The sequence below is a fragment of the Penaeus japonicus genome, unplaced genomic scaffold (genome assembly GCF_977035675.1).
Source record: "Penaeus japonicus unplaced genomic scaffold, GWHDUDI00000001_assembly GWHDUDI00000008, whole genome shotgun sequence".
Lineage (NCBI taxonomy): Eukaryota > Metazoa > Arthropoda > Malacostraca > Decapoda > Penaeidae > Penaeus > Penaeus japonicus.
This window is the reverse complement of record NW_028234410.1, coordinates 9,513,643-9,541,142: the sequence shown is the minus strand read 5'-3', so window position 1 is coordinate 9,541,142 and position 27,500 is coordinate 9,513,643. Positions and strand designations below refer to the sequence as shown.

Genomic DNA, 27,500 nt, shown 5'->3' with positions numbered 1-27,500 from the left:
CTCTCTCTCGCTCTCCATCTCTTTCTTTCGCTCCCCATCTCTCTATTTCGCTCTCCATCTCTCTATTTCGCTCTCCATCTCTCTCTTTCGCTCTCTCTCTCTCTCTCTCTCTCTCTCTCTCTCTCTCTCTCTCTCTCTCTTTCTCTCTCCTCCATCTTCCTCTCTATCTCTTTTTCTCCCCCATCTTCCTCTCTATCTCTTTTTCTCCCCCCCATCTCCCTCTCTATCTCTTTCTCTCTCCACCATCTTCCTCTCTATCTCTTTCTCTGTCTCCCATCTTCCTCTCTATCTCTTTTTCTCTCCCCCATCTTCCTCTCTCTCTTTCTTTCTCTCCTCATCTCCTTCTCTCTCTTTCTCTCTCCCCCATCTTCCTCTCTATCTCTTTCCCTCTCCTCCATCTCCCTCTCTTTCTTTCTCTCTCTCCCCATCTCCCTCTCTTCTCTATCTTCCCCCATCTCCCTCTCTTTCTTTCTCTCTCCCCCTCTTTCTATTTTCCTCCCTCTCACTCTAACTCCCCTTCATCCACCTCCTTCTTTCCCTCTTTTCCTCTCCTCTGGAAGACACTGGTCGCGCTGTATTTTTTCCCTGTCCGAGAGAGATACGCCCAGCAGCCTTTCAACTCTAGCCATGATAGTGCTGGGGCCGCTAGAATGATGACTGCCTGCACTGCACCACACAGCTCTTTACCGGCCCTCTGTGCACTACACTGCACCACATTGCACCTCGCTACACTACTCCCTCCCCCCTAAAGGCACCGCGAAATAACACACCACCACCTCCAATTCGAGAGAGATACGCCCAGCAGCCTTTCAACTCTAGCCATGATAGTGCTGGGGCCGCTAGAATGATGACTGCCTGCACTGCACCACACAGCTCTTTACCGGCCCTCTGTGCACTACACTGCACCACATTGCACCTCGCTACACTACTCCCTCCCCCCTAAAGGCACCGCGAAATAACACACCACCACCTCCACATGTTTTCTCCGCGCAACCCACTCTGCCACAGTGCATCTTGCTTGCAGCTGACACTCGCATACACAAACTTTTAACCACAGCCAACTACATATCAACATAAACACTGGAAGGAACAAGTACGCGGGCTGAGAGCACTTTACCTGCACCTGGGTTTACAGGCATAGACGTATAAAGTGCTTTAGCATTTATACACACTTTAACCACAGCCAACTACGTATCAACATAAACACTGGAAGGAACAAGTACGCGGGCTGAGAGCACTTTACCTGCACCTGGGTTTACAGGCATAGACGTATAAAGTGCTTTAGCATTTACAAGCATCGATTGAATGATACGAATGCAGCTTAAATGCTTAAATATGCCTGTGGTTATCATAGCCACGGTGGTCAAGTATCGTGATATATTTTGTGATATCGATTCTGACAATGGTAGCGACGATATTAACACATAATAAATATCATAAACAATAATCAGAATTGCCATTGATAAATTGAATGACTAATCAATCAAAATACCTTGAATTTAGAAAAAAAAAGGTTGTTGCGGGCCTTTCCATGCGAGCACAATGGAAAAAGAAGAAGAAAAAGAACAGTTAGGTGCGTGATCAAATATCTTGGAAAAGCTCGGTTTGTTTACACAACCATGAATACTTGATTACGGTAATCGGGTCGGGTAATCTAAAGGTTATCTTAGCTCTATCAGATGATGGAAGCGGCCACGCACATGAATAAGAGTTAGGTGCACGTGACAAATTGATCTTGGCAAAAGCTCGTTTCGTTTACACAACATGCAATACCTGTTTAGTAATCGGGTCGGGTAATTCGAAAAGGTTATTCTTAGCTTATAGATGAGTGATAGTGCGGCACGCGTCATGAAGATAAGAGGATTTAAAAAAGATTTTAACGAATACATATGAAAGAAAGAAAGGAAATAAGGAGAAAAAAAAAAAAAAACATAAGAAAGGAATTAAGAAGAGAAAAAAAACATAAGAAAGGAACTAAGAAGGGAAAGAAAAGGAAATAATAATAATAAAAAAACATAAGAAAGTAAGGAAATAAGAGAAAAACATAAGAAAGAAAGGAAAAAGAAAATATATGAAAAAAAAACACAAGGAAAAAATAAAGAAGGAAAAGAAATAAAAGACTTTATATTCTCCTTTTCACAACTTTGTCGCTCCTTCTTGTTCCTTCCTTTTCGTGCTTCTGTCCTTGCCAAGACTTTCCCCCTTTGCACCGTCATTTAGCATGTAAGTGAATTTCCATGTTGACAATACTTTTATCAAATCTAAATTAAATTCCCTCTCTATAGCCTTCCTCCTTTCTATCACTTTCCATCTATTCTTCCCTCCTCTTTCTACCTTTCTCTTTCTTAGTTCCTTCTTCCCTCCCTATACTACATTCCTTACCACCTTCCCTACTTCCTTCCCTTTCTCTTTCTCTCCTACCCTCCCTTCCTCTCTCTTTTCCTTCCTCCCCTTCTTCCCTCCTGTTAACACCTTCACTCTCTCTCTTTTCCTCCCTCTCTCCCTCCTTCTCCCTCCCTCCCTCCCTCCTTCCCTCTTCCTCATCCTCTCTCCCTCCCCCCCTTTCTCCTTCTCACTCTCTCTCTTCGTCTTCTTCCCTCTCTCCTCTTCCTCCTCCTAAGAACCCCGTCTGCCGCGGATAAATCTAATAAAGTTTGTGTCGCTCCGTGGTTCTGGTGGTGATATACGGCGTTGGAGGGCGAAGGACTGAGGGTGAGGGTGAGGGTGAGGGTGAGGGTGAGGGTGAGGGAAGAGGGTGAGGGAGGGGGAGACGGGAAAGTTGAGGAAAAGGAAGCAGTTGACGATGGGGAGGAAGGGAAGGAGGAGGAGGAGGAGAAGGAAAGTGAGGATGGGGAGGAAGAGAAGGAGGAGGAGGAAGTTGTAGATAGGGAGGGGGAGGAAGTTGATGATAGGGAGGAAGGGAAGGTGGGGATGGGGAGGAAGGTAAGGAGGAGGAGGAAGTTGATGATGGGGAGGAAGAGGAGGAAAAGGTGAAGGAAAGGAAGGAAGAATAAGGGAATGAGAAAGAAAAGATAGTATAGGAGTGTGGGAGAAAAAAAAATTGGAGAAAGTGGAGGAAGGAGAGGAAGGGGATGTGGAGGAGAATGTGGAGAATGGGGTGAAGGAGAGGGAGAGAAAGTGGAGGAAGGGAAAGAGATGAGGAAATGGAAGAGGGGAGGGAGAGGGAGAGGAAGAGAAAAGGTAGAGAAGGAAGTGGAGGATCAAAATGAGAAAAGGGAGATGGAAAATGAAGGATGGGGAGGATGAAGAGGAAAAGGAAGAGGAGGGGGAAGAGTAGAAAGTTGCGAGATGAAAAGGAGAGGGAGAAGAGTAAGTGGAGAAGGGGGAAGGGGAGGCAGAGGAGGTGGAAGGATGAGATAATGGAGAATGGGAAGGAGGAGGTGGAAGAAAAGGAGGAGGAGGATATAGGCATGGAAGAGAAGGCTGAAATAGAGGAGGGGGAGAAGATGGAGTAGAGGAAGGGAGGGAAGAAGAGGTGGCTGAGGAGAAAAGAAAGGAAAAAAAGGTGAAGGATGGAGAGGAGGAAAAGGTGTTACGAAGGGGATAGAAGGAGGAAGAGGAGGAGGTAGAGGAGGGTGGGGAAGAGGAGGAGGATGGAGAAGAGGAGGAGGGGGGGTGAGGAGAAAGAGGAGGAGGGGGGGTGAGGAGAAAGAGGAGGATGGGGGGTAATTTACGGGTGCAGTATGGTGGTGTTAGAGGAGAAAGAAGGAGGATGGGGGGAGGAGTTAGGAGAAAGAGGAGGAGGGGGGGAAGAAAGAGGTGGAGGAGGAAGAGAGGGGGGGGGGGAGAGATGGAGAGGAGAGAGCAGGAGAAAATGATGATAGTCAGGCAGATAGGTTTAAAGCGGCATTCCAATGTGTTGACTTGGGATGAGAAAGGACATTTAGAGGATTTGGATGCAGAAGGAGAAAGAAGAAAAGGAAGAGAAGGACGAAGATATAGTAGTAAAAAGATGAAGATATATGGGAGGAATAAGGAGAGGTGAAGGAAAAAGGTAAGGTGACGAAAAAGACAATACAAACAAAGATAAAAATAATGCGGACGAAGAGGAGAAGCCAAGAGGGAGAAAAGAAGGAGGCGGCGGAGAAGTTTGAGTTAAAAAAGGAAGGAGGAGAAGTTAGAGGGAGAAAAGGAGGAGGAGGCGGAGGAAGAGGAGGTGACGGGGAAGTTAGACGGAGAACAAGGAAAAACAAGAGAAGAGAAAGAAAGGGCGAACAAGAAAAACGGAGAAAGAGAAACAGGAATGGGTGAAATAAAACATAATAATGGTGGGGGGAAATGAGTAATGTAGAGAGCGGGAAAGTGAAAACAAACAAACAAATAATTCAGTGAGACAAAACAAGTAAACTCAGTAAAATCACAATGAGCATACATAACACATTTTTTAAGTTTTCATACCAATCTAATACAAAAGGCGATATGTTTTTTTATGAAAAAAAATTCAAAATGAAAGTACTGTGGAGCTAACGAATTGTAAATACCCATGTTACCCCTTATCACCTAAAAGAAAACGAATCGATACACACGACTACAGAAAATGGGAACTTATGTGGCAAACTATCACATATTTACATGACATTCTTTAGATTTCGTACTTCTAAAATAGTTAGGACATAAACAAATGTGAATACAATAATACGGATATAAAAAAAAAGACAAAATAATATGAAAGATTTGGAAATTTAAAAAACAACAAAATACAAATAAACATACACAAACAAAACCAATAAAAAAGACAGAAAGACGGAAAAAACCCAGAGATGTGTGGAATTATATTCCTCATCAAATGAAAAAAAAGAAGTCTATAACCATCAGTACGACCGAATCATTCTGAATCCAATATTCACTGCACCGCCGAGGTCGTCCTTCCTCGAGACCTGATAAAATCGTTCTCATTAACACAGTCAAATGGAATCCAGAATCCAAATCAGAGAATCTCGTCAAACGGATTCGGGGAGAAAAAAAAATCTCGGCCTGGATCTGTCTCTGTCTGATATGAATATTCGCAAAAGAAGGACCAAAGTTGGAAGGATAGATAAGGTTGGATGGATGGATGGATGGATGGAGGTTGAGGTTGAGGTGATGTGAGAGTAAGAGGGGGGGGGGGCGAGGGAGAGAGAGATAGAGATAGATTGATAAAGAGTACACCGAGAGAAAGCGAGACAGCGGGAGAAGGAGTGGGGGAGAGAGAGAGAGAGAGAGAGAGAGAGAGAGAGAGAGAGAGAGAGAGAAAATTGTAGAGACCGACGAGAGAGAGACGAAGAGATTATGACGAGACCCGACCTCGAAAGGAGATAGAAGCGCACGAGAGAGAGAAGAGAGAGACGAGAGAGAGAGGATAGTGAGAGACGAGAAGAGAGGAGAGAGTGAGAGAGAGAGGAGAGAGAGAGGACTATGAGAGACCGAGGAGAAGAGAGAGAGAAGAGGAAAGAGAGGAGAGGAGAGGAGAAGAAAAGAGAGGAGAGGGAGAAGAGAGAGAGTTAGGGGAAGAGGAAAGAGAGAGAGAGAGAGATGAAGAGAGAGATGTGAGGAGGAAAGATCGAAGACGAGAGGAATTAGAGCGAGACGAGAGATGGAATGACGAGAGAGGAGATAGAGCGAGTGAGAAGAGGATGAGTGAGAGGGAGACGAGAGTGAGGGAGAGAGAGGGTGAAAAGAGAGAGAGAGATAAGAGGGAGGAGATTTGTTAGAGAGCGTTTGAAGAGAAGAGAGAGAGGAGGAGAGGAGAAGTGTTGGAGAGCGGGAATGAGAGAGGAGTAGCGAGAGAGAGAGAGGAGAGAGAGAGAGAGAGAGAGAGAGAGAGAGAGAGAGAGGAGAGAAAACAAGAGGATGGAGAAGAGACGTCTTTGGGAGAGAGAGAGGAGAGAGATATTCGAATGGTGACAAAGGAGAGAGAGAGAAGAGAGAGAACGAAGAGAGAGAGCTGGAGCTGAGAGGGCAGAAAGAAAGGGACGAAAGAGAGTTTAAAAATAGAGAGTTGTTGGAGGAGAGAGAGGAGAGAGAGAGAGAGCGGGAGAGAGATAACGAGAGAGCGAGAGAGAGGACGAGAAAGAGCAAGAGGAGGAGATGGAGAGAACAGACAGACAGAGAGAAGAGAGAGAGAGAGAGAGCGGACGGGAGATAGACCGAGAGAGAGAGTGAGAAGGAAGGAGGACCGAGAGAGAGAGAGAGAGAGAGAGAGTGAGGGGGGGGGAAATAGAAAGAGAGAGGGGGAGAAAATGAGAGAGATATTCGGAGACAAAGGAAGTAGGCGAAGGCAGAGGAAAAGAAAGGGGAGGAAGAAAAAGAAAGAGAAAGGGAAGAGTGAGAAGGGGCAAAGGAAGAAGATGACGAGAGAAGAGAGAGAGAGAGGGCCGGAAGAGAGAGAGACTTTGAGAAGAAGGACTGGAGAGAAAGGGGAGAAAGAGAGAGAGAGAGAAGGGGAGAAAGAGAGAGAGAGGGAAAGGGAGAAAAAGAGAGAGAGAAGGGGAGAAAAAGAGAGAGGAAGGGGAGAAAAAGAGAGAGAGAGGAAGGGGAAAAAAAGAGAGAGAGAAGGGGGGGGAGAAAGATAGAGATAGGGGAGCTCATGAGAAGAATTCCGAGAGAGAGAAGGGCCGAGAGAAAGGAGCAGATGAGAACTGAGGTGTAAGAGTTGAGAGATGGGAGTTTGCGGATTATGGGAGGTAAAAGATTTAGAAAAAAGAAAAGAAAGAAAGAGAAAGAGAAAAAGATAAGAGAGTGAGAATGGCAGAGAAAGGGGAATAAAGAGAGAGAAGAGAGAGTGTTGAGAAGTAGGATATAGAGAGAGAGAGAGGAAAGGAAGGTGAGAAATTGTATGGGAGAAAAAGAGAAAATGAGAGGAAGAGGATCTAGAGAAAAATAGAGAGAGAGAGAAGGGGAGAAAGAGAGAGAGAGAGAAGGGGAGAAAAATAGAGAGAGAAGGGGAGAAAAAAAAGAGAGAAAGAAGGGGAGAAAAAGAGATAGAGAGATTTTATGAGGGGGAAAAAAAGGTATTTAGAGAAGAAAGAAGGGAGAGAAAGAGGAGAAGAGAAGAGATGGGGTGTAAGAAAGAGAGAGAGCGAAGGGGACAGGTGTGAGAAGGGAAAAAGAGATAGAGACGAGTTTTTTTCTTTTCCTAGGGCGGAGAAGGGGGATAGGGGCAGGGCGGGATTGGGCGAGGGGGGGTGAGGGAGAAGAGGTTTTACTTAACCCCCTTGATTATTAGGGAAAGAGAGAGGGGGGAGAAGAGTGAGAAAGAGATTTGAGAAAGGAGATAGATGAAAGAGAAAAGTTTTGTTAGAAAGTTTGTGTTTTGTTGTAGAGAGAAGAGAAAAGAAGAAAGGACGGAACATACTTAAAAACAGAGGGAAGGAGAGATAAGCGAGCGAGAAGGCAAACCCAGATAGGACCACAAGACAGCGAGAGCGAGAAAGGGAGAAGACAGACCCAAGTTCCCGGCTCTGCGCTTGTAATAAACCGCGAGTGTTTGACAGCAGTTGGGAGAGGAGCGTGGGAGATAAAAATTCACATCCTCGCACGCGCTGCGGCTACGACTAATGTTGCTAATACAACTGCAACAACACTGCTCCTGCTGCTGCTGTTGTTGTTGCTGTTGACGTGGATGAAGGCATGCTCGTGCTGCAATAAATTTTTCTAAGCTGTCTTCCGACTTGTTATGCTATACTTGCTATACATGTCGACGTAATTAATAAATATTACTTCTTGTAATCATAAAAAACAGCTTGAGCGAAAATTATGACTCGACTATATTTCTATCAATATTCTCTGTTCTAGCCATGTTCCTTCATCAATTTATGCTCATACTCCGCCGTTGAACATATCAATATTCAAATCTATGAGGAATATAAATCTATACGGAATTATCGAATCACCAATGAAGCTTTAATACAGAGGAATATCTAGGGAACAACAATCAATAAGTGCGCATCACCAATTTACAAGCCTCATTATCATAAATGAAGACCCTATATTTTGGGAGTTTCAAGATTTATGGCAACTATGGCAACCAAAGATTTACGATCGTTGATCCCCGTCGGTATGCTTCCTCCTTATTGCTGCGGATTGTCGGGTCATCCGAAAAGGCTCAACCGCTCATTGTCTGGAGACTGCAATATCTCAAGAACTTCAGGCATTCCCTTTCACGCAAAGTGTAACCCTTAAAAGCTCCAATAACAATGTCCGCCATTACCCTTAAACCCCCGCGGCCTCCTCCCCTCCTCTCTTCTAACTCTCCTCCTCTCTTCTTACTCTCCTCCCACTCACCCTCTTCTCCTTTTCCTCTCCTCCGACTTGCCCTTCCCCCTACGGCCTCCTCCCCTCCTCTCTTCTTCCTCTCCTTCTCTCTTCTTCCTCTCCTCCTCTCTTCTTACTCTCCTCCCACTCACCCTCCTCTCCTCCGACTTGCCCTTCCCCCTACGGTCTCCTCCCCTCTTCCTTCTCTCCCATTCAGCCTCCTCCTCTCTTCCTACTCACCATCTATGGCGACCATCTGCAGCAATACCTCCCTCCCACTAACCCTCCTCCCCTCCCACTCACCATCTATGGCGACCATCTGCAGCAATACACCCTCCTCCCTCCCGTCCCTCCCGTCCTCCCCTCCCTCCCTCTCCTCTCGGGAATCAACTCAACGATCCTTCGAGAATGCCACTTGCCCTGCCTTTGTCCTGCTACACTCTGCATCTTTTCACTTCAAATCATGGCCGTTTTCCTTAAGTCTGCCCTTGTATTACTCTGGTTTGCTTGTTTTTTCTCCCCGTTTTCTATGATGTTGAATTGTCCGGCCTTTTTTTTTTTCTCTCTCTCTCTCTCATTCGCGTTCTTTCTCTCTCGTTGTTTTCCATCGTTTCTGTTCCTCTCATTGCCATTTTCTTCTCACCATCTTCCCCCGCCCTCTCCTATCCCTCCTCTTCTCCCATCTCCCCCCCTACCCTCCCACCCACTTTGCCTTCCCGCCCTTATATCGTAAGCATCGACATTGGCGCCATCGTGAGACAATCCCCCCCACCCCACTTCCACATACTCCTAAGAACCCCCTCCCCTCCTCCCTTCACGCTATGGTGCACCGACAGCACTGCATATAAACAACTCCCAGAGCACGGGCGTTACAGTGTTACGTCGAGAAGGCCGCCTGCTGCATTGTCCTATCGCTAATATATCAACCTTAACGACCTCTGCGTGTATCACAATCTTCGTTCCAACTACCTCGCACCCCCCCAACCCCCACTAACCCCTACAAGATCGAGAAATGAAGTGTCATGAAAGGGGGAGGGAGAAGTGGTGAAGGAGATGGAAGAGGAGGAGGAAAAGGAGGAGGGTGAGGAGGAAGAGGAAGAGGAAGAGGAGGAGGTGGTGGTGAAAGTGCAGGTGAGGGGAGGAGGAGAGGGGGGGGGAGGAGGAGGAGGAGGAGGAGGAGGAGGAGAGGAGGAGTAGGTGAAGGAGACAGAAAAAGAGAAGGAGAAGAGGGTGCGGGCGGAAGAGGAGGAGCTATGAAGAGATGAAGAAAGAGGGAAAAGAGAGAGAGAGAAAGAGAGAGAGAGAGAGAGAGAAGGGGGGGAGGGAGAGATGGAGGGAGCAAACGTCCGAGAGAGGGGAAGCAAGGAGTCCACGCATCCACAAACGCGAGGGACGAAAACAGAAGAGCTCGCCAATGCAACATACCCACAAACAAACGCACATCAAGCAACAAGACTCTCCATCCACCATCTCCCCCCTACTTCCCACGTCCCCCTACCATCAGCATCAGCCAAAAAAAATAAAGAGGAAAGAATAGGAAGTAAATGGAGAAAAAAAGGCTTCCGGGGATTTCTTCTTCGTTATGGTGATGCAATGATGATGGTGATTATGCGGTGGTTATGGTGGCGGTCAGGGGCAAAAACGAAGATGCGGCGGCGGTGTGCCAGGGAAGAGCCGAGACACACAGTGAAAAAAAGAGAAAACATGGCAACTCGTGGTTCTGGTTTAATAAGCCTGATATAATAGGCTAATATCATGCCAACTAATGTCACTTTAATTATTAAAATGTGAGCGTTTTATTTAACATTTGAACCATAGCCATTGCAACCTAATGTTAATCACGTGACCCCACCCCCACTACAACTCTCTCTCTCTCTTTCTTTCTCTCTCTCTCCTTCCGTTTTCCATACCGTGAAGGCTAACTGACCAATCAATGAGCATACTTCAATCTCCGTTTTCTTCCTTAACATTATTTCAGCAGTTAGTCCTTCATGGCGTGCTATCTTTCTTTTTCTTTCTCTCTCTCTCTTTTCCCTCCCCCTTTATCTCTCTCTCTTTCTAATGGCCTAAATTCACCTCTTCGAAAATGTGCCTCCTGCAGCGCCAACGCAAATAAAACAAAGAGCAAAATTAACCGGACCCGAGACAATAAAATAAAACGGAGGCACACAGGCACCACTCGAACCAGCCTTGTACCCACACACCACTTCCGTAAACCTTGCGAATCTAGACGTGTGTGCGGATATTTATTAACACAACTAAGGCACGACCTCCTCCTCAACCACTTTCTTCTTTTCCTTCTCCTTCTTAATTTTTTTCCTTCTTCTTCTTCCCCTTCTTTTCCTTATTCTTCACCTCCCCATCTCATCCCCAACCCATCCCCATCCCCTCCTCCTCCAGCCTCTCCTCTACCTCCCCTCTTCCTCCTCCTACCCCCTACCATATAGACTGCCTTATCCCTACCCTCTTTCTCCCCTCTCCAACACTAATCCCTTGCCCGCACGAGTTATGTTGCGACTCGCGAAAACTCCCTCTACCTTAAGCAAAGGATTACGGAAGGAAGAGAGATTGAGGAGGAGGAGGAGGGAGGGTGCAGGAAGAGAAGAGGGAGAGGAAGAGGAGAGAGAGGGAGCGGGGGGAGGGGATGTGGAGGAGGTAAGGGAATGGGAAGAGACGGAAGGAGGGAGGAGAAGGATTAGGAAGTGGAGGAGGAAGGGGGGATGGGGAGGAGAAGGAGAGGAGGAAGGGAGGATGGGGAGGAGGAGAGGAGGACAAGCTCCCTTTACCTTGAGCAAAGGATTATGAGAGGAGAGATGAAGGAGGAGGATCAGGAAGAAGAGGAGAGGAAAAGAGGGGAGGGAGGGTGGAGGAGGAGGAGGGAGTGGAGGATGAGGATGTGGAAGGGGACGGGAAAGAGGATGAGGAAAAGGAGTAAGAACAGGAAAAGAGAATGACGATGGGGGAGGAGGAAGAGGAGATAGGGAAAGAGCATAACGACAACCAGGAAGAAAAAGATGAGGAGGAATTTAGAAAAAAAAAAGAAAAAAAAAGTAGGAGGAGCAGGTAAAGGAAGAGGGCAGTGATAAGAACGGTAAGAAAGAAGAGGCGGAGAAAAATGGGGAGAGAAAGGAGGAGGGGGAAGCGATGTGAAAGTAGTGGAGGGGAGGTGGGAGTGATGCAGGAGAGGGGAGGGGTAGGGAGGGGGGAAGGAGGTCGCGTGTGTGCAAGCAGGTGCAAACGGCGCCTCCCGTGTCTTCGTGCAATGCAGTGTATCAGTTTACGGTTCCAACAAGTCCTTTCCTTCCGTTTGTCTCCTCTTCGCCGATCCTTCTCTTTGATATCCTTTTTATTATTATTATCATCATCATTATTATTGGTATCATTATTATTACTATCATTATCATAATTACTATCATTATCATTATTGTTATTATCATCACTATCATTATCATTACTATTAATCTGTAATGTTTTTTTTCGAACACGGGTTGGATGTTGCGATTTGAGATTGTGCAATGTTGTGCAACGATAACAAATGCACAAATAAACAGTCACAACTAAGAAAACACACCAACATTACTATTGCTATTGTTTTCATCCTCGGCATTGTTGGTGATGGCTATTGTGCCTGCTGGTTTCTTTTTGTAATGTTTGTAATATTATTGTCATTGTTATGCTTAGGTAACGTTGCTTTTATCATTATTGCAACCAACATTACATCATCAGCAGAATTTTTATATCATTCTTACTGTTCTTGTTGTTATTATCATTACATCATTGTTATCAATAGTATATATATATATACATATATATAAATTTTATATATATATACATATATAAATATATACTACTACAACTACTACTACTACTACTAATAATAATAATAATGATAACAAAAATCTTCATCATCATGATAAAAATGATAATCATAACACAAATAATAACAACAATAATCATAACAACAACAAATAAACAAGTAATATCAACAACAGTGCACGACCAAATAACACGTCTACAATGACAATAACAAAAATTATTATGCTGACGTGGTGCTCAACAAATGCTGCAAGAGGAAAAAGAAGATGAGCACAGTGACCATCATCCCAACAATACCAGCGCAACTATCCAAATTAGACCTCCGGCAACGACCTCCACCAGTAATAACAAACACAACAAAAGACCACATGATTACGGAAGAGAGGGAGAGAGAAAAAAAAGTAATAACAAAAAAAAAAGAAACAAAAATGCGAATCAATGAGAAAGTGCCAACACAACCTCTCTCCCCCCCTTCCCTTCCTCTTCCACCCCCTTCTTTCCCCCGCCCATACCGCCCCCCCACCCACACACGGATTACCGCTTTAAAAAAAAAAAAGAATTATCGTAGTGCAATACAAGTCCCCGAGCAAATGTGCCTTCACCAAGGTCCAGCCGGAGAAAGGAGAGAGGGAAAGGATGAGAAGAGGGGAGAAGAGGAGAGAAAATGGGGAGGGGGAGGGAAAGGATGAGAAGAGGGGAGAAAAGGGGGAGGGGGAGGGGAAGGATAGAGGGAGGGGAGGGGTGAGGTGAAAGGGAGAGAGAAGGGGAGGAGGGGAGAAGGGATGGGAGAAGAAGAGGGGAAGAGGAAGGGGGAGAAAGGGATGGAGAAAAGAGGGAGGAAAAGAGAGGGAGATGGATATATATATATATAGATACACAGAGAGAGAAGGGGGATTGGGGAGCAAGGGAGGGAAGGAAGAAAGGAGCAAGGGAGGGGAAGAGGGGGGGGGGTGAGGAGAAGGAGGGGAGGAGGAGGGGGGAGGGGGAAGGAGGGGAAGGGGGAAGGTGGGGGAGGGGAAGCACGAGGAGGGAGGGGGGAAGGCGGAGAAGTGGGGAGGGGGAAAAAGAGGAGGAAGATGGGGGGAAGAAGAGGAGACGAACGGAAGCGGGAGGAGGAGGAACAGAATGAGGAACAATAGGGTGAAGCAGAACAGGAGGAGGAGGAGGAGGAGGAGGAGGAGGAAGGAGGGAGCAAGAGGATGATGACAATGAGGAAGAAGAAGGGAAGGAGGAAGACGGAGGAAGAGAAAAGAGAAGAAAGATGAGGAAGAGGAGGGAGGGAGGGGGGGGAAGGCTCGTAGTCTGATGCCCAAGTTAGCAAGTCATAAACTTTATGAAGGCGATTCGTTACAAGACATGTTAGCCTCTTAAAACTGCTCTGTGCATCCACGCCGCCATTTTTTCTCTCTTTTTTTATCAGCGTGCAATAGCATCCATGAACATATATGCACTGTGAGTGGCAGGCGGAAATGTTATAGAGCAAATCCATGATAGGGAGAAAGGGCTGTAACCATAAAAAAGTTTGCGTCTGTGTGTATTCAATAATATTATACAGACACACATAAAGAGGAATGGAAAGATATATAGATTTACTGTGTAATAGACTTTCAGAAATATTCATGAAAATGTATTTACGTGTATCAGTTCTGAAGGACTGTAGAATATATATCTATATATTTACATACATCTCAGAAACTGAAGCGAAATTAAAATCAAATAAGAGGTGAACCAGACACGAAAAAAATGAAAATCATAAAACAAAGGGTGAAATAAACGCTGATTTTAAGAATCAGAAAAGTTACCCACGAAAGGACGGTCTTAGAATACTGACTATTCGACATATGCAGACTGGCTTACTTACTTAGACAAACAAGCACGAGTGAACCCAAGCATACAAAGACACAGTCACTCACACACACACACACTCACACACACACAAACACAAAAGCATAACAAAATATATGAATATTTCTTTTAACGTAAACACTAAAAATTAAACGGACCAGCTGGCAAGTGAGGAAGATGCAACAGCCTGTAACCGCTTTCCGATGACCGAAGACTATTAATAATTCAGCGTAAAATACTTGATAAACTTACGTAACTGCCATTCATTAATCCCTCAACTTCACAGCAGAAGTAGAGTTGAATACTTACTCATGGGCAAGGGTGTTTGAGTGGCGAATTTCATCACAGTGATCATAATTGAAAAGGCGAGTTGCAGTAACCAATTACGTCATTTTGGTTACAAAGCAATACGAAAAAAACGTGACCTTACTTACTCAACACGCTAAACTGTTATGTCTCAGGTATAAGGTTACTAACAATATGTAGCTATATCTTACAGTGTGGCATACAGTGTCATTTCTATTTGTTTCCATTCATCTATAAGCGTTTCATCTACAAACTTCGGTACATGTGCGAGTGTCGATTTATAGTGAAAAATAAAATAAAAATAAACAAACAATATAAAAGTAATGATTCCATTAATGATTTTGTGACCAATAATTGATACCAAGTCCTACACAGGTACAACAAAGTCACATCCATCCCTCCTAAAATGACGATGAAAATAATTAGATCACACACACAAACAAACAAACAAACAAACACACACACACTCAATCTACAATCCCGATATCAGTCACAGGATCAATCAACTCAACATTCCTTTCCTACACTGACAACAATAACACACAAAACGTTCCAAAAGACACATTAAGTTTCCCATCAGCCGTGAGCGACATCTGCTCCGCGCTCCAAGTACTTGGCCATCGGATTAACGAGCCCGATCGATCATTAATTAATCACTTTGATATCATAAGAAACTGAATATTATTTTGCCCAGCTCTTTTTTTCTTTGTTACTTGATTATTTGTTCTTCCTTTGTTATCAGGTTTTGTCTTTCTTCTTTTGTTACAGGCTTTTTCTTCTTCCTAATTGCTTTGTTTTTTGTCATCCTTCCTTTGGATCGATTTCTTCCAATATTATCCTTTTATCATCTTCTTTCTTTGATTTTTTTTCTTTCTTCATTTTACTGTTCTTTTCCTTTCTGAGTTATTTTCCTCTCTCTTTGTCATCGTTTTTTTCTTAATTCTTCCTCTGATATTTACTTTTCCATCTTCCTTTGGTGTTTGTTTGTTTTTTCTTCCATTGTCAATGACATTTCCTTCATTTTTTATTCAATTCCCTCCTTCCTTTGCTATCTACTTTTCTTCTTTCTTATAGTTTTTTTTTCTTTTATTACTGATTTTCCTTCTTCCTTTGTAGATTATGTTCTTCTTCCTCATAAATTGTTTTTTATTCTCTCTTTATTAATTATCTTCTTTCATTGTACTGATTTTTCTTCATTTTTTCTTCCTTGGTTACTGAGTTTCCTTTTATTTCTAAGGATTTTTTCTTCTTCCTCTGTCATTGTTTTCTCCTCTTCCTTTGTTACTATTTTTTTCCTTCCTTCCTCCCTTTTTCTCTAGCAGTTACTCAAAAGTCCAAAATCACTCAGCGAAGAGATAGAGAGAGACACAGATAGATAGATAAAGAGAGAGAGAGAATTTCCAGTGTATTCCATCCTAACAAAACAGCCCGAAAATGAAGGCTTAAATTCGAACGCAGCCGAATCGTCCGTCACAGCCGGCCGGGATTCGTGTTTGTCGCATCTGTGTCAGCCTGCAATGATCTACATAGCTTGCAACGATCTAAATAGCTTGCATAACTGAGTTCTCTTGGACGCGACAGTGCAGGTTCATCACCATCGTCGACCAAGGGGGGGGGGGGGTTAAATTTACAGTGCATGTGTGGGTGATAAGTATTTCGATACATATATATAAATTGATATATGGTGGTGATGATGATGATGATCGTAATGGTAATGGTGTCGATGGTGATTGTGGTGGTGATAGTGGCGGCGATGATTAAGATGATGATGGAAATGATGGTAGTAATGGTAATACAAGTAGTGATGGTGGTAGCGATGATGGTAATGATGGTGATGATAGTGGTGATAATGCCGGTGGTGATGGTGTTAATGGTAGTGGCGGAGGTAAAGGTGGTGACGATTGTGAAGCTGATGATGATGATGATGGTAGTGGCGGCCGTGATGATCGTGATGGTTGTGGTGGTGACGGAGGTGGTGGTGACGACGGTGACAATAATGTGGTGATAGTGAAGATGGCAATATGGAATTATCATTAAAAAAAGAAAAGAACAAAAAACAGTACTAATATCAATAACAATAATAACAACAGTAACAAAAACAACAATAATAGTGATGATGATGGCAAGAATCATGATCATAATAACAATAGCAGATGCAGCAATAATATAAAAAAATCATAGATCATTTCACGACAAGACTCCAAAGCACAGTCATGTAAGCAAATGCTGCCCCACTTCCAGCCTCCCCCACGCCCTCCCCCACCCTACACCCAATAACTCCCCACCCCCATTCCCTTCCCAATCCCCCGCTTTTACAGGACTTCCCCCCCTCCCCGCCTTCCTCATCCCTACCTCCCCTTCAATCTCCGCCTCTCCCTAGTCCCCTACGATTGATATACCCCCCTACAACTTTCATATACCCCCATTCCCCTAACTCCCTTCTTCCCTAGGCCGACAAACCCCCTCCCTTTCCCCCCCTTCCCAAAGCTTTCCTGGCATCCTACTACCCCCTCCCCCTCCTCCACTCTTCCTCTATTCCCCCCTCTCCCTCCACAACTTCCTCCATTCCCCAATACCACTCCTCCCCTACAATATCCCTCCCAATGCCCCAACCACCCCCCTTCCGCCCTCTCACATCTCCCCCTATCCCCCCACCACCCTCCCCCTCCACAGCACCGCCCCGCCCCGCCGCCCGATCGCCACAGGGGAGCGGGCGGCCGATGCGACGAACAGCAGCAGCTTCGGCGGGCGACTCGCTTCCACCGCAGCCTTAGCCGCTGTCGCCCCCGTAATGGGCTGTGTCTATCAGGATGACGAAGACCCCAATCCTCTTCGACCCCCTCCCCTCCTCCCCCCTCCCCCCTCCACTCTCCTCCCTTCCCCCCCTCTTCCTTCTTCCTCATCTTTTCCTACTGTTGCAATTTCTCTCTCTCTCTCTCTCTCTCTCTCTCTCTCTCTCTCTCTTTTCTTCGAGGTGGGGGGGGGGGGCATTCTTCAGTCTTACTCTTCTTTTATTTATCTTTACCGATCTTTAACCTTCTTCTTCTTCTTCTTCTTGCTCTCACTCCTTCCGGTGCCGCAAGGAAGGATTTCTTCTTCCACTTCCCTCTTCGGAGGAAGAAGGTCGACCTCATGCGACTCTGAGTTTTTTTTTGTTGTTGTTTTTCTTGGTTGGAAATGTTATGATTCTCAGTTCTATGATGAGCGCCTTCTATTCCATCTCCTTTTGTTTCTTCTATTCTCTTTCGCATAACACTTTAAACTTTACCTTGGACCTTTATCTTTGTCTGACACTTCTCCCTCCCATTTTCTCTCTCTCTCTCTCTCTCTCTCTCTCTCTCTCTCTCTCTCTCTCTCTCTCTCTCTCACTCTCTTACACATACACTTGAACTTACTCTCAATCTTCGTATCTACACTCTCTCCCCATTCCGTATTTTTTCTTTTCCTCTTCCATTTACTCCCTCTATGCCTCTTCCTCCTTCTTCCTCTCCCTCTCGCCCCTTACAACGGGACCCAGATTCCGACGACGTAGACCTCCTGCTTCTCCTACCCCCACTGCCTCTTCCCCTCCTCCTCCTCTCTATATTCTCCTCTCCCCCACTTCTTCCCCTTTCCCATCTTTCCTCTCACTATATCCTCCTTTCCGCCCTACATCTTCCCTTCGTCCTTCTCTTATATCTCTCCCCATCCTCACTTCCCCTCTACTCCGTCTTCTCTCGCCCTACCTCTTTTGCACCTTCCCCTTCTCTATTCCTCGCCCCCCCCCCTCTTTTGCACCTCCCCTCTACCTTCGTATTTTTCTCCTCGCCCCCTCCCCCTCCTGCACCTCCCCTCTACCTCCGTATTTTTCTCTTTGCCCCCCCCTCCTACACCTCCCCTCTACCTCCGCATTCTTCTCCTCGCCCCCCCCCCCTTCTGCACCTCCCCTTTACCTCCATATTTTTCTCCTCCCCCCCCCCCTCCTACACCTCCCCTCTACCTCCGCATTTTTCTTCTCGCCCCCCCCCCCATCCTCTACCCTCTTCCACCTGCACGAAGGAATGAGCCCCTTCCGTATGGCAAGCAACCCGTGCAATGGCATGGCAGCAACTCGAGATTCCTTGCATTGGCGGCCGCAGATGGTCCTAATTGCTCGTGAAGACGCACTGCATCTGAATCAACTTCCTATTTATCTCCCCCCCTCCTCCCTCCACCCCCACACACCCTTCCCTCTTTGGTCTTTCTTGCTTTAATGATTCTTCCTCTTCCGCTACTTTATCCATTTGTCTCTTGTTGCCTCTTCTATCTTTCTTTTTTCCTTTCCTCTACCCTGTATCTCTTCTTTGGTGTCCCTCGAATCCATGAAATTATTATGGGAGTGAGAAATAGATAGATAGATAGATAAAATTAATATGAACTCTTTAGACCATATTGCAAACAGTTGGGGGTAAGGAAGGAAGAGAGGAAGGAAGGAAGGAAGGAAGGATGGATGGATGGATGAATGGTGGGAGAGGGAGGAAAGGAGAGGGAGGGAAAGAAGGAGAAACGCTTTGCACACTATAAATATATAAACAGGTGAAGGAATGAAAAGGTGGAAGTGTATGTGGAAGAATGAGGAGAGAGTACAACAAAAGCAACAATATTAATAACAGAAACAATAGTAGTAGTAGTAGTAGTAGTAGTAGTAGTAGTAGTAGTAATAGTAATAGTAGTAGTAGTAGTAATAGTAATAGTAATAACAATAACAATAAAGATAATAAAGTGATAATAAAGATATAATAATATTAAAATGATCATGGTAATAGTGATGATGATGATGATAACAGGATAATGACAATATCGATGATGATGATAACAACAACAACATAATAATAATAATAATAATAACACTGATAATGATAACAGTAATAATATTAAAAAAAAAAACAATAATACTGATAATAATAACAACAATAATAATCCCAACAAGGAGAATGAGAAGAAGAACCAGAAGAACCAGGAGAACCAGAAGAAGAGGGAGAAGAGGGAGAGGAGGCAAAACAAAGTAGGTGAAAGAGCGTGGCGCACATGGGCTCCAAATGTAACTCTTTTTTTCCCTGGGAGGTTTAATCCAATAGCGACCTGGAGAGAGCAGGCGCACCAAGCAACATAAAGAAACGAGCTTGCCAGAGAGACATTTTAGCAAGCAGGAACGCGGACAAGGGAGCAAGCAAGCAAGCAGGCAGAGACGAGGAGAGGATGGCCAGAAGCTTGATGTCGGGAAACAAAAGCATGGAATTTAGTGACTGTGTATTGGATTTACGTTCTTTTTTTTAGGTGTGAACATGTCTATATATGGTATTATATGTGAATTTCTCTCTGTCTCTGTCTCTATCTCTCTCTCTCTCTCTCTCTCTCTCTCTCTCTCTCTTTCTCTCTCTCTCTCCTTCTTCTTCTCTTTATTTCCTTCTACTTTTCTTTACCTGTTTACCCTCCTCTCTTCCCCCTCCCCTCCTCTTCTCTCTCTCTCTCTCTCTCTCTCTCTCTCTCTTCCTGTCTGTTTGTCTGTCTGTCTCTCCCTCAGCGTATGCTTCCCTTCCTTCCATCGTCTCCCCTCTTTTCAATCTTTCCAACGGCCCATCACTCCACCCACCCCGCCCACCTCCGGTCCATCCCGCCCACTCTCTTCTCGTCCCCGTCCCAAAGGCGAGTGTCATCCCGCACCAGATAAACATCAGCCACATACTGCATTTTCCCACGGTTATGATGTTGTAATATATCCTCGCCTCGGACACCATTAGCCGGTCTGTGGCTCTGGTGGCATCCCCCCCCCCCCAACATGGATATGAGGTCTGGCTTTTCCTTTTTCCTTTTAATTTGTTAAATTTCTCTCTCTCTCTCTCTCTCTCTCTCTCTCTCTCTCTCTCTCTCTCTCTCTCTCACCCTCTCTCTCTTCCTCTCTATCTCTCTCTCACCCCCCCTTTCTCTTTAACTCGCTTTCTCACCCCCTCGCTCCCTCCCTCATTTCCATTTACTGTCTATCTGGAGCCGCCCGTCTGTCTGCCTGCCCCCTATCACTTAATCTTTCTCACAGCAGACACAGACACAGACACAGACACACGCAGCCAGACACATAAAAGCCATCCCATTAAACGGAGTCTTGTGATACGAAAAACTCCCTCCGAAAATGAGGAAAGGCTTTAAGACAATCCATAGTCTTATGCAACAAGAAACGGGAGTCAGCAATCAATATATTCACTAGCCTCCCGCAAAATAGTGAATAGAATATGAATATTTTATACATACATATATTTATAATATGCATGCACCCGCACACATACACACACACAAAAACAAGTGTGTGTTTTATGAATGTATTTATGTATAATATATTCCTATTATATTCACTTTGTGTAGTGCGTGACGTATGTATTTGGTGTGTGACGTGTGACGTGTGTGTGTGTGTGTGTGTGTGTGTGTGTGTGTGTGTGTGTGTGTGTGTGTGTGTGTGTGTGTGTGTGTGTGTGTGTGTGTGTGTGTGTGTGTGTGTGCATGCACTTGTGTGTTTTTTGTGCATGCGTGTGTGTGTGTGTGTGTGTGCATGCACTTGTGTGTTTTTTGTGCATGCGTGTGTGTTTGTGCATGTGCGTGTGTGTTTGTGCATACACTTGTGTGTTTTTTGTGCATGCACTTGTGTGTTTGTAAATGCACTTGTGTGTTTGTGCATGCACTTGTGTGTTTTTTGTGCATGCACTTGTGTGTTTTTTGTGCATGCACTTGTGTGTTTGTGCATGCGTGTGTGTGCTTATGCATGAGCGTGTGTTTGTGCATGCACGTGTGTGCTTATGCATGAGTGTGTGTTTGTGCATGCGCGTGTGTGCTTATGCATGAGTGTGTGTTTGTGCATGCGAGTGTGTGTTTGTGCATGCACGTGTTTTTGTGTATGCATGTGTAAGTAAGTGAGTAAGTGAGTAAGTGAGTGAGTGAGTAAGCGAGTGAGCAAGTGAATCTACCTAATCCCCTAATCCCCTAATCCCCATCTGTGCTCCCTCTTGTAATTCATAATCTTAAATTTTCCCTCTCCTAAAACCCAACATTTCTGCATATCACGTTCTATGCTTGTATTATTCAGAGCAATGTGCATTTAAACGTTTCATATGTTAAAAGTTGGTGAAAAATATATATCCTTTTATAACTCGCTGCAGTCTCATGGTAACAGTTGTTGAAATAAATTACAGGAGAATGAGAAAGAGGGAGAGAACGAGACGGAGGGGAAAAACGAAAAAGAAGTAGGGAGAGAGGGAGGAAAGGGCTGACAGAGAGAGAGAGAGAGAGAGAGAGAGAGAGAGAGAGAGAGAGAGAGAGAGAGAGAGAGAGAGAGAGAGAGAGAGAGAGGAGAGAGAGGAGAGAGGGAGAGAGGAGGAGAGAGAGGGAGAGAGAGAGAGGGAGAGAGAGAGAGGGAGAGAGAGAGAGGGAGAGAGAGAGAGGGAGAGAGAGAGAGAGAGAGAGAGAGAGAGAGAGAGAGAGAGAGAGAGAGAGAGAGAGAGAGAGAGAGAGAGAGAGAGAGTGGGGTGGGGGAAGAGAGAGAAAGAGAGAGAGCAGGGGGAGGGGAGGTGAGGGAGAGAGATGGACGTGCGGGAGGAAGGACAGGGAGGGAGGAAGGAGAGGGAGGGAGGGAGGGAGGGAGGGAGAGCGAGGAGGGGGGGAGAAAGTCAGAGAGACGGGAAAACTAATTCCGTCGCTTTATTAAGAGTCAATCGGCAGAAGTACCATTAAATCACAGCCAATAACTCGCAAGAGTACGAGTACGAGTACCCTCCCCCCTCTCCCCCTTGAAAATTAACTTCCGGCCCGGCTCTTCCTAAATCAATCCGCCAACAACCCCCCCCCCTTCCCCAGCCCCACCCCCACCCCTTACTCTTTTTTTTCAATCTCCCTCGACATGTGACGCTGTCAAAACGAACAACCAAATAATTAACGAGGAATAATAATCAAAGGAGAAAAATTAAGACATATTCTTTAACGAGATCCTGGGCCAGCCTGACCAAATGACCCCCCTGTCCCCCACACCCACACCCACACCCCAGGAAAGAGATCTAAGAGGCAGGCCCATAAGGAATGCATGGAGCCGTGGCCTTTAGTGAAAAAGATTTCGGCGCGCACTACGGGCTGGAGGGAGGGTGGTTGATAATGTGGGGGGTGGGGGTGGAAGGGGAGGGGAAGGGGAGGGGAAGGGGAGAACGGGGAGGGGGAGGTGGAGGGGACGGGGAGAACGGGGAGGGGGAGGGGGAGGGGGAGGGGGAGGAGGAGGAGAAGGTGGAGGAGGTGGAGGAGGTGGTGGTGGAGGAGGAGGAGGAGGAGGAGGAGGAGGAGGAGGAGGAGGAGGAGGAGGAGGAGGAGGAGGTGGAGGTGGAGGAGGAGGTGGAGGAGGAGGTGGAGGAGGAGGTGGAGGAGGAGGAGGAGGAGGAGGTGGAGGAGGAGGAGGAGGAGGAGGAGGAGGAGGAGGAGTAGGAGTAGGAGCAGGAGCAGGAGCAGGAGTAGGAGCAGGAGGAGGAGTAGGAGAAGGAGGAGGAAGAGGGTTTAAAAGGCTGATGTGAGGAAGAGGGAAATTGGAATAGGGGGCGAAGAGGAGAGGAGGATATGAGAAGAGGAAGGGGATGGGGAGGAGAGGAGGCAGAAGGAGGGTTTAGAAGGCTGATGTGAAGAAGGGAGAAACTGGAATAGGGGGAGAAGAGGAGAGGAGGATATGGGAAGGGGAAGGGGAAGGGGGAGGGGAAGGAGAGGGGAGGAAGCAGGAGAAGGGTTTACAAGGCTTATGTGAGGAAGGGGGAAACTGGAAGCATGCACTGATATTGAGAAAAGAGGTGAGTCATTATAACAAAAATAATAACTATCATAATAATAACAGTAATAATAATAATGATGAAGATGATGATAATAATAACAACAATGATAATAATAAATAAAGAGAATAATGACTACCCATAATAATGATGAAGATGAAGATGAAGATGATGATGATGATGATAACTATAACAATAATAATAACAACAAAAATGATGATAACAGCAAAAAGAAGCAATAGTGCAAGGACAAGATGGAGAACCAGCCTGGCAATTAGCATGTTTGCCTCTCCTTTAGCATCTGTGCATGCTCATAATTTAGCTTGTTTGTCCAACATCCTGCTTGATGTATATTTCTATGCGAACTTACTTTCTTCCTACTGGCACTAAGTAAATTATCCCAAATGGTTTGGTTTAATCAACGTAATCATTAATATTTCTTACCATGAAAACATTTCCAAATCTTCGATATGACACTTAGAATCCATCTAAGTGTCACTAGCAAGTAACTCTAAGAATCTCCACATCATTTCACCAGCACATTAAATGTAAGAGAAGAAGACTCCGCACGTGGGAGAGACTGCTTTTCACAAATCTCTAAACCGACTACAGAAGCAACATGATCCCCCAGCCCTTTCCCCTGAAGGCATCCTGGCTCTGAGGTTGTCTCCCTCCCTTTCCATCTTTCTGCACCGGCAACTGTACTCTAGTATCTCTTATTCAACAACATCAAAGCTAAAACCACTTAAGAGAGAATATATCATAACTAAACATACTTCTAACATACAACGTGGCCTTATACTAGTGGTGTGTCTCCATGACTTTGTTAATTAGCCATTAATACCATTAATGACTTTCTAACTCCAAGATATCAAATATACAACAATGATGAATACCACTCCATCACTGGTTAATTTAGAAACATCATTTAATACTTAGTGATTGTTTTAAACAAGTGAAGTCATTAATTCATAATGTCAGATCAACTCTAAATATATCTCATTAAAGTTTGTAGTCCCATTGTATTATAAAAATGGTCACATAACCAGTACATTCCCTTCTATCATACAAGAAACCCAAAAAGAGAGAACTTAGTTTACTCTTTTGCAGACAAGAGCATGTTTCCCTACGTTACACATTAAATTGTTTTGTCGAACAAGAAAATAAGCACTACTACAGCTTTATGACAAGAATATTTGTAATAATAATAAAAACTATGATGATAAGATCAAGATAATAAAATAATGTTGATAAAATAATAAAAAAAATAAATAAATAAAATAATAATAAGAAGAATTAAGATGATGATATTAACCTCAACAGCAACAATAGCAATTATATATCAGTAGTGATAAAAAAAAGAGAGCAATAACAATACAAATACAAATAATAATGTAAATAATAGTTTAAATAATAATAACAATAATAATAATGATGATGATAATAATAATAATTATAATAATAATAATAATAATAATAATAATAATAATGATAATAAAAATAATAATAGTAATAATAATAATAATTACAACAAATGAACAGTAACAAAAATGATGATAATAGCAATAATATGAATAATGAAAAAAATCATCATTGTCATTGGATAAATAACAAAGAAAAAAAAAGAAAAAAAAATCAATCATTATCATTGTTAACATTAATAATAATCAAAGACACATAATGATCACTATCATGTCCATTAATCATACTGCCACTATTCTAACCTCTAACATGCATATTAAATATAGGGATGTTCAGGTGTAGACATGGATAATTTGTACCGATATTCCACAGGAAGCCAGAAAACTATTGTTATATTTTCAGGTATCATCATCCCAACTTTGATCTGCAGATTCCAAAAATACAACTACAAAAGGGATTGTTTAGTACATTTCTATGTTAGATTGTAAGAGCATATAAAGATTAAGCAAATAGGCATGATAATCAACATTATAATCAATATTGCGATGATGTTAATCATGATCATCACATGGAAAATAGAAACAATAACACAATAATTAGATAGCCAGAGCAACAGTAACAACAGTGAAAAATATTGTCACAGTAAATGCTCATGATATACATGGCTGGTTATTCTGAGTTATTGTTCTTATGAAGATTAATACTGGCATTTACGTGTATGCCCTTTAAAATATATGAAATTCTTCCATTTCTTTCAAACATACTTTATTACCATTCATCTATCTATCTATCTATCATCATATACTATTGTCATCATCATCCTATTATAAGCAGCATGTTTCTATTCCACAGACTTCCTTTGATGTTTGAAGAGCATGTTTACATCCAATGTCCACTGTGACACAGATGGTTTCCCAATTGCTAAGTCATAATGGAGTCATTTAAAATGCCTACCAAACCTCATAAATACAACCCATTACTTGAATTTTCTTTAAAAAAAGTTTTTCTCTTTTACTATTATCTTGTTACTAATGGTTTAATAATAATAATAATAATAATAATAATAATAATAATAATAATGATAACAACAACAATAACAGTAATAACAACAATGTTAATAGCTAAGCTTAAAATAAAACAAAAATAAATGCTTTCTTCATAAAAATTTGAGGAATGGAGTATCCCATAAGGGCTAGTAGGCTAACTAAATGGCCCCTTAAGGTCTAAACAGTTGTTAAACCATCTATGGTTAAAGAAATAAAAATAAAACAAAACCATAATGTACAACGTACGGTCCCTAACATCTATGGGATTAATGTCTAAATATCCCACACTCAAATACTAAATAAGAGAAAGAAATATGTCACTAAACGTCAACTGTTTTATCAAAACAATAACAATACAACAGTGAATGTTTAAAACATACTACTGAAGTAGCCAATAATCAAACAAGATAATTTTGCATATTTGGTAAAATAAAGCTCAAGTAACAATGTACTTTAACTCAAATTTGTTTCAATATACACTACACTACTTATCAGAAAATCTTAACAATATTCTACGTTAAAATATGCTCATACTGTCATTTCTGCTACGTTAACCCACTTACGACGTGGGCATTCCAGCCTTGAATGTCCCAATGCCAGGGCGTTCGAATTATTAGGCCTAAATCAATTGAATGGCTGGCACAATACTGTGCCGCCCGGCCACTGGGCTTTTGAATGCGCGGTACAGTACTGTACCACCTGTCCAGAGAGGGTTAACACAAGTAAAAATGTATCATGACACCCACAAATTCATTTATACTGCACATATATGTGGGGGTGGGAGAGGGAGAGGGAGAGGGAGAGGGAGAGGGAGAGGGAGAGGGAGAGGGAGGGGGAGGAGGGGAGAGATGGAGAGTGGAGAGTTGGAGAGATGGAAGAATGGATGAATGGATGCAAACAGTGTGTATGGATGCCTATATGATTGTGTGTACAACTTATCTTAGAAATAAACAAGAAAAAAAAAAAAAAGTGGATAAACATTTCTATATTTTCCCATTATTGTCTGTATCTATATGATTGTCAATACAGAACTGAATATCTTGAATTTACGCACAGAATATAAATTCTCAGGTTTATAACTTTCAGTGTAAATTAAAATAAAACCTCAATAAAATGGTTATGGTGAAACAGTGATGATATAGCTTTGCATTAAGAGAGGCTCTCAAATGCCACAGTTCTCTTCTAATTATACGAGCTGTGTTATAATGAAATCCTCGTACAACCCAAAAGTGGTTTCAACAGATCAGCACTACCTATACGCCTTTGGTGCTCTGGAAAAGGACAACAAACCTATCAACATATATTTTAGCAAAACTATGACTGGAATCTTGCTTTCTTAGATACTGAATCGTCAGAGATCTACAAACGATATCTTGCCAATAGAGCCACAATGGAGTGTTGTTGGCCTTTGCCTGAGTGCCAAAGATGTGGTGGCCTGTCGTGGACATTATATGAATATAGGCCGGTGAACGTGCATGAGTGTCTAATAAACATTTACCATGATAATTAACCAAAACCAGTAAGACAATGCCTCAGAAAATAATTCTTTCATAGGCTGTTCCCCACTACTACAAACCTAACCATTACCAAACAATTATCAGGTATATGCTTTTCAAAATCTGCATCATTTAGCTTTCCCTTAACATGCTAAAAAAAAATTTTCTTAATGAATAATAAATCTAAACATAAACATTTTTTTGTATACCGGTAGTTTTAAAACCAATATTTTAGTTCTTTGCTGTAGTCTAACTATAGTCCCAGTTTCACAATTAACCTTTTCCTAGTTTGAAAGCGCTCAATGGTCACCCGCTAATATATCTACCAAGTTGTCATATACAATGTAAAGTCAAATATAATCGAAATCTAAAATATTACTCACACTGTCACTCCCATGTTTGTTTATATTTTGGAGGCACAAAGTATCGTATTGTGACAGAAAATATCGTTAGTTATTTTTCGACTTTTATTTGAATTCTCCACGACTGGACTCAAGTCTAAGAGTATCTTGACT

At 43.4% G+C, this 27,500-nt stretch overlaps 1 protein-coding gene across 1 annotated transcript in view; it reads right to left on the bottom strand.

The window, feature by feature from the left end:
- MED20 (Mediator complex subunit 20) overlaps nucleotides 1-27,500 on the bottom strand; it is a gene marked incomplete in the record, with an annotated part of 66,572 nt that overhangs the window by 39,046 nt on the left and 26 nt on the right. The window contains 1 exon segment of the mRNA XM_086539077.1: nucleotides 27,369-27,500. This exon segment is cut by the window's right edge and continues 26 nt beyond it. Coding sequence (XP_086395203.1) covers nucleotides 27,369-27,382 — 14 coding nt within the window.